An 8,392-nucleotide genomic window follows, 5' to 3' on the forward strand; every position below is an offset into this window, starting at 1 on the left:
GGAGACTCGTCGGGGGAGGGGCAGAGTGTTAGCAAGCTCATAAAACACCTCCGTCTCTTTACTCCTCCTACAGCGAGCCGCATCACGAGAATGAAGCTTCCTCTGCTCCGAACTGGTCCTGCATGAGGAGGAGGAGGAGGAAGAGGAAGAGGAGGGGGAGGAAGAGGAGGAGGAGGAAGAGGAGGGGGAGGAGGAGGAGGAAGAGGAAGAAGAGGAAAAGGAGGTGGAGGAGGAGGAGGAGGAAGAAGAGGAAAAGGAGGAGGAGGAAGAGGAGGAGGAGTAGGAAGAGGAAGAGGAGGAAGAAGAAGAGGAAAAGGAGGAGGAGGAAGAGGAGGAAGAGGAAGAGGAGGGGGAGGAGGAAGAGGAGGAAGAGGAGGTGGAGGAGGAAGAGGAGGTGGAGGAGGAAGAGGGGGAGGAGGAAGAGGAAGAGGAGGTGGAGGAAGAGGAGGGGGAGGAGGAAGAGGAGAAGGAGGAAGAAGAGGGGGAGGAGGAAGAGGAAGAGGAGGTGGAGGAAGAGGAGGGGGAGGAGGAAGAGGAAGAGGAGGAGGAGGAGGTGGAGGAAGAAGAAGAGGAAAAGGAGGAGGAAGAAGAGGAAGAGGAGAAGGAAGAGGGGGAGGAGGAAGAAGAGGAAGAGGAGGAAGAGGAAGAGGAGGAGGAGGAGGAGGAAGAGGAGGAGGAGGGAGAGAAGAAGGAATGTGCAGAAGAAAGAAAGTAAGTGTCGGAGGGGAAAAGCAGAGAGATAAAAAGGATCACTTCATGCTCACTCTGTTTCTCACATTTCTCTCTGAGCTCCACACTCTGAGGTCACAGGTCGTTCCTTTAATCTGTTGAAACAAGTTTCACTTTGACTCTAAACTACATTTTTATTTACTCAAAAATTCAGTTTAAAAGGAACAAATGAGAGAAACCAGATCACATGATATAAAAAATAACTCCTTTGTGATGCAATCTTCAAATTTAACATTGAGCTGAAACTTCAGTTTGAAATGTCCGCCTCTGAAGGCCGTTGACTTTTGAAGCTCATCTCTTGTGTACTAGATGTTTGAACAGAGACACAGTGATCCGTTTGGGAATGTGGGAGTTATATTTAGTAGAACGTCTTAAGGGTCAAAGATTTTACTTTTTGGTATTTTGGAAACACTTCAGAGGGTGTTAAAGATCAGCTGTTTGAATTAGGGGTCGACCGGTTATAGACCCGGCCCAACACTGAGCATTCGGCCGATTATCTGTATCGGCTTTTTTTTTTTTTTTAAGCCAATAAAGTTAATGAATCAAAGTTCAACTACTTTGGCTCTGCTGCAGGTGTGTTTGTTTTCTCTCACCACTCTGTCTCACCACTCTGTCCTGCTCATAGCACTATCTGATTGGACGTCACACAATCAACACCAAAACGTGCTGCGTGTCTCTGACGTGGACAGAGCTGAGAGCGGCCTGCAGCAGGAGGAGAGTCTCAGGTTTTGCATTTAAACTAAATCTTGTGTTGGAGTTTTTAATATTTTAAATTGTACATTTTGACAGAAAGATGTTTTATTTTTCCTGTAAATGAATATCTGTTCGGCCCTGAAACAAACAACATCGGTCGACCCTTTATTTCAACCACAGCTCACACTCAACTTTTCAACACACTAATCACAGATTGTCATTGTGAGCTTCACAACAAATACACTAACTAGTGCTGCTTTAAAGTGTCTCCTTTAAAGTCTTCAATCTCTTTCTGGTTTTTTTTTTTTTTTATAATCTCTGATATTCCTCCACAACAGGAACAAAAGGCTCTTTAAATCACGCCTCGGTTAATTCATCCTGCTCATTAGGATTCAAACATCTTCCTCTGTTTTGAATGTTTTACTGTCAGTTCTTCTTTTTGAAAAGACAAAAGTCTCACATCCTGGATGATAACTGTCCTGACTGTTTATGACCCCGGGCCGAGTTCAGCTCTGCAAACACTGCTGCATATTTCTTCTCCAAATTAGAACAAAACTCAGAGCAAAAATGTCCCAAAACCGAGAGGAACAGAATGTTATTTATTTCAGCCACTGGGAGACGGTCCAGACCCTCCTCACCCGTCCCTCCCTCCCTCGCTCCTCATCCCCTCTCTCTCTCTCTCTGTTCTGTTTTGGCCTGTACCAAACATCACGTGCTGACCAGACAAACACACACAGGTCACATTTCTGTTCAGTTGGTGGATGAACAATGACGTGAAATCAAACACAACAGGATCAAGATACTCCTCTGGAAAAACACACAAAACATTCACTGCACGGTGAAGAAGAAGAGGAAGAAGAGGAAGAGGAGCACCCTGAGGTCGTCCAGGGTATTTCAGTAATGAAACGTGAATCTAAATCCATAATCGAGCTCGTCCTCGCTGCACCTCAAGGACACAAAGACACGAGCAGAGTACAAGTTAAAAATAAAGTCTGAGCTGTGACGGTAAAGCAGCAGCTGACACACACACACACACACACACACACACACACAACTCTTCATCTTCCAATGACCAGGATGGAAGTTATTATTTTTTTGTCTTTTGACCTTTATTGATAAATAAGACAGCTGAAGAGAGACAGGAAGTGTTGGGAGGAGAGAGTGGGGGATGACATGCAGCAAAGGGCCGAGGTCAGATTTCAACCCACGCCCGCTGCGCCTGACTTCTGCCTCTGTACATGGAGCCAGGACATCAGATCCCCTTAGAATAGATTTTACTAGTTAACACGTCACTCAACAGTCCAGGCCCAGAAAACTCTTCTAACATATACATGACAAAATGTATCAACCTCTGACCCTGGTCCCCTCCAGTCCAGAGTCCTGGACTCCTCCTGAATGAACCAGCCGAAGCAGAATTTAGTCTCGACGCTGCCTGTAACTGAACAAACTGTCAGAGACGAGATGTGAACATTTTAAAATCCAGCTTAGAAACATTTCTTATTCATCATTCTCCTCGTGTGGATGAACCTTCAAGCTTCACAAATAATGAAGATGTAGTCGAATGACTTTAAATTGTTTGATGTTTTAAAATGATTTGCTTCTCCGTTGGTAAGATTTGATCTGCTCCTCTCTGTATTTGAATATTCACTCCTTGTCCTCCCTGTGTGAAGCTCTGTGAAATGTGCTACATGAATAAAGTTGCATTTCCTTTCAATTACTCAGCATGACGTGATGTCCTGGACGCAGCGTCCCTCTCGTCCTTAACGTTTGTTTTTGTTTTGTTTAGTTTGTTCTCACAGGTTTACGATGACTCATCATTTCTCAGAGCTGTCAATCAAACAATGAGGGCAGGACTGAGATGGGTTTTTATTATCTACGATTCACTTCTTCCTTTTTCTTTTTCTGAAAAATCAACAACAACTACAGATTCATTTTATGATCAAATAATCTGCTGATGCTTTTAAAAAAAAAAAAATTTTTTTAAATGTGACAAATTAACAGTGAAATTCCTTTTTACTTTCAAGGGTATCATATCCGATTCATATTCCTTTAGGGTCTCGATACCAACACTTTAAACTGCTAATGATAATGACACCTGTTTGGTTACCATGGCAACAGAAATATAAGTCCTACACATCCAATGGTGGGTCATTTCTTGTTTTTAATTACCAAAAACTGTTATCACACTTCTGCACAGTGTCTTAATAAGTTGCCAATGTATTTCTGCAATTTAGACAATGTCACCTCCTCAGCTCTCTGTCCGTTTATTAGAGACATAAACACATCTTTTACATTCTTCTGACATGCTAAAAGGACTTTGCAAATGCCAGTATTTGCAGATTTGGGACTTTTAATGGACCAGCTCTGCTCTCTCTCTCTTTTGCCTGAAGCAGCTTTGGGTTCAAATATGGACTTAAGATCTGACGTTTCTCAAAATATTTGTTATCGCAGCTCAACAAACCTGATGGACCTGAATGTGTTTAACATGATATCAGACCTGGAGCTCTCTATCTGAGCTCAGACAGACCTGCAGCACGACACAACAGGTTGTACCTAACAGTCAATCTAGGGCGTTAATGACCTCTCAGGACAGTGTGTGTTTATCGAGGAACAGAAGTAGAGAACGATTTTCCCCAGGCAGACATGTCAGCACAACATCTGTCACATTGTGTGTGAATATAAATATTAGAGGAGTCACTTCACTACTAATAGTTTATATATAGGTCATGTGTGCAGTTAGATGCCCATGCATGCCTGCAGCTTCTGAGAGGACGGGAAGTCGAGCTGATCAAACATGAAGGACGACCACCAAAATATGAAAAAAAGTCAAATCAAAGAAAACGGTTTAGAGGGAACAGCAACCTGAAGGAGCTAACAAAGCTGCAGTTTTAAAACGACTTCCTTCATTTATACTGCTGCTAATGCATCTGTGTGTGTGTGTGTGTGTGTGTGTGTGTGTGTGTGTGTGTGTGTGTGTGTGTGTGTGTGTGTGTGTGTGTGTGTGTGTGTGTGTGTGTTTATGTTAGAGCTGGGAACAGTGTGTCCTCACAAGGCTGACTGTACTCTGTGAAACGGCTCCGGTTGCTCAATCTGAGTGTGTGAGTGTGTGAGTGTGTGTGTGTGCATGTATGTTTGTGTGTGAGTGACATATAAAACCTTGATCGTACTCTGCTCGTTATGTGTGTGTGTTTGCTTATACAGTAACTGCAGTTACACACGCACACTAAAAATATTCAGGCAAAGACACACCCTCAGCTTCAATAACACACACTGTGGAGCGTACGAGTGTGTGTGTGTGTGTGTGTGTAGCATGTGGGAGCGCATAGTGTCCTCGAATGTCCCCTTTCAGAGAGAGAGAGAGAGAGAGCGAGAGAGAGAGAGAGAGAGAGAGAGAGAGAGAGAGAGAGAGAGCTGAAGAGGAAAGATGACACACACCGAGCTGATGACTCGTCTTACTACGTGCAGAGTATCTGATGAACCTCTGAATAACAGATTAAGCCGTCCTTGTTTGGGTTGGAACAAAGTATTCACAAAAACAAAAGAGAGTTAAAGTGTGTCAGAGCGTGCAGCTTTCAAACACACACACACACACACACACACAGATTCCCCACTTTGGGACAAACACTGAGCCAAAAATATTCCAGACTGAGTACAACGGCCATCTTTTTTTGTTTATTTACAACTCTAATGTTCCAAAACAAACTAACATCTGTATTTTCACAGCCTGCTTTCCAAGAGAAGGAAACTTTCCTGCACGGCTGCTTGTGATTGTCCGTACTGAGGTATTTCTAAAGTTTTATTTCTAACAAGATTTCAAACCTTGAACCATCAAAAACCAACCAAGAAGAAGATGTTTTAAAAATGTTTAACGGAACTTTGATCTGAAGTTTAAAAGTTGAAAATGAAGATGCAAACACACCAGTTATTATTCTTATTAAAGAGTAATCAGATGAGTACTTTTCCACATTAACAGATTAGTTTATATAATAGCCAACACATATAGGGCTGGGCGATATGACTACAAATGTTATGTCACATCAGTCGATATCGATAATTATCACAATACATTTTCAATCATTATTCTTACAAAATTTAAAGTCTGATTTTTGCTCCGGAGTGAAAGTTGAAGAAACCAGATGATTAACCTTTTTAATTGTCTGAACACGACAAACGTTACTTGAACAGAGGAACATTTCCCCAATCGTATAAGCACGGTGCACTGTGCAGGAAAACACTGAAAAAAGTGATATTGTGATAATTATCGTCGTCGTTTGAACACCCTGTGGTGTTCCCCAAGGTTCCATACTTGGTCCACTCCACTTCTCCATTTACTTACTCCCGCTAGGCCACATTTTTGAAAAATATAACATATCTTACCACTGTTACGCTGATGATATACAGATTTACCTCCCCCTCGAGCCAAACAACTACAACAAACTCACAAACCTCACAAATTGTCTTCAAGACGTAAAATCTTGGATGGCCACAAACTTCCTCCAGCTCAACAACGAAAAAAACTGAAGTTATCTTGGTTGGTCCACAGCACTTGGCAGACTCAATTTCACCCCATCTCGGGCCCATTGTCCCAGTCCGTTAAATCTCAGGTAAAAGATCTTGGCATAATATTTGATTCAGCACTAAAATTTGACAAACAAATAAATCAGGTTAGAGAACCTGGAGAAAGTTATTCACGCATTCATATCCACTCGTGTCGATTACTGTAATTCACTTTATTTTGGTATCATCTCTATCCGGCCTTCAGCACATACAAAATTCAGCAGCCAGAGTCCTAACACGGTCAAAAAGAAGAGATCATATCACCCCAGTTCTTGCCTCCTTACACTGGCTGCTTGTATTATTCTATATTTGTATTTTTTATCCCTTTATTTAACTGATGTAAATATGTTTGATTTTTAATAATTATATTCCTGTTTTGCTTGAGCTGTTGTAACAAACAAATTTGATCTGATCAATAAAGTTCATCTTTATCTTTTATCTTTAGTCAAGCTGAGGATTGATTTGAAAATACTTCTGACGGTGGCATTAAATGGACTTTCCCCCACCTACCTCTCAGAACTCCTGTCCCCATATCAGCTGGTGAGAGATCTTAGGTCATCAGCACAAAACCTTCTGTCACTGCCTATAGATCCAGGACAAGGTGCAATGGGGATCAGGCCTTTTCTATTGCAGGAACTCCAAAACTGTGGAACTCGTTGCCCCCAGACATCCATCCATCTCTCTCACACTATTGGTGTTTTTAAAACTCAATTGCCTTTAATCTTCAGTAACGCATCAAGCACAAAAACCCAGAGCTCTGTTACTCTTGTGTTACACTGGAGTTAACTGTCACTTGTTCTTTTCTTCTTTTTTTTATTGTTGTTGTTCTTGTCTGTTACTTGACTGAAGTAAATTATTTGCTAAATTATCACATCTGAGGGGTAGAAACCATTTTTAAAAGAAGATTTTGATCATGAAAAATGTTCCTCAGTGATCAGAATACTCACTGACACACACACACACATGTACACACTCACACAGCAGGTTTCAGGTCCTCTCAGGTTCTGTGTGTGCAGACATTTGGCCCCCATGTTGTTTCTGAGTGCGGCCCCTCCCCCACCTCTGCTATTTACAGCTCCAGTGTTTGCATTAAACTCGGATATAGTTTAAAAATGGCCCAAAGCCAAAACCTGAATCCCAGATTTGAACATTTCTAAGCTTCTTTTCATCCACATGAGCGGAGAAGGAAACAACACGGTCAGCTGTGAAACCTCGTTTGACCGTCAGTGGAAGTTCCTGTTTTTTAAGATGGAGGATCTAACTTAAACACACAAACTCTGCCCACTTCAGTGTCCACGCTCAGACTGGAGGAAAGCAGTGGATGTGCACCAGATGAAGAGATGATATAAAAACTGAGAGGCAGCTTCATGAAGTCTCAACATGCGTTCAGAATCTGCCATCTCTTAACTTGACTGTATGACAGTAAAGGAGCAGTGTGAGGAATGAACAAAAGAGGAGAAACATCAAGAACACTTCATCACAGCTGATCGATGCTGCAGGAATATCACTTCTGATTCAAAAATAAACCAGAAATCATGTTTACTTTAATGTGAACTCACCACAGAGAGTCACAGAGAGTCACAGCCTCATATTCAAACATATGCAAAGATAACAATTCCCTCTAAAAATCTTTTCTTCTGCAGAGATTTCACACTAAACAGGAAGCAGAACACCAAACACACACACACACACACACACACACACACACACACACACACACACACACATCCACGTTGCACGGTTTGCATTCTGAGCTCAGTCTCAGGTTCATTGTCTTTGCTTCAGCTGGACTCGGCTCTTAAAGTGGACTGATAATGAATCTCGGATTAAAGCAGGTGAATGATTAAAGCGGTCTCTCACCGTTTCACCGGGACGATGTCCTCTCTCTCGTCCATGTTTGACCTACAATCCGAGCTGCGCCTCTCCCTTTTTATTTTTGTTGCTGGTGACAAAACCGGAGTAACCAAACCCCCCTCAGCTGTCAAGTCCAAAGCTGTCAGAAACATTACACTTCCGCTCAATTTCAAAGTAAAGGTCCCTGTGAGAGCGGGACAGTTTTGGAGGTATCAGATTCTATCCATACCTTTAAATGTGTTGTCTACACCTATAATATATGTAATAATAATATAATATGTAATATTTACAGTCTATGGTCCACACACATACTCTTTCACAGAAAGAACTTTGTTTTATCACACATACTTTAAAAAATAAACCTCTCTTTTAAGTGTCAATCCTACGACGGAGGAGGATTAGGGCCATGTTAAATATATATATATATTTAACATGGCCCTAATCCTCCGTCGTATCAATCAGTGTTTGGATGTCAGTTTGTTTTGAGTTTTAAAATGATGTTAACTTGCATCTGTTTGAGTGTTTAAAAGTGTTTAAAAGTTAATGAAGAGATATATAA

At 41.7% G+C, this 8,392-nt stretch overlaps 1 protein-coding gene across 1 annotated transcript in view; it reads right to left on the bottom strand.

Moving 5' to 3' along the window:
• Positions 1-7,916, bottom strand: part of hif1al (hypoxia inducible factor 1 subunit alpha, like) — a gene marked incomplete in the record, with an annotated part of 16,149 nt that extends 8,233 nt beyond the window's left edge. The window contains 3 exon segments of the mRNA XM_065960267.1: positions 1-118; positions 777-824; positions 7,840-7,916. Coding sequence (XP_065816339.1) covers positions 1-118; positions 777-824; positions 7,840-7,874 — 201 coding nt within the window.
• Between the last annotated feature and the right edge of the window lie 476 nt (positions 7,917-8,392).

Source organism: Labrus bergylta, chromosome 11, assembly GCF_963930695.1.
Source record: "Labrus bergylta chromosome 11, fLabBer1.1, whole genome shotgun sequence".
Lineage (NCBI taxonomy): Eukaryota > Metazoa > Chordata > Actinopteri > Labriformes > Labridae > Labrus > Labrus bergylta.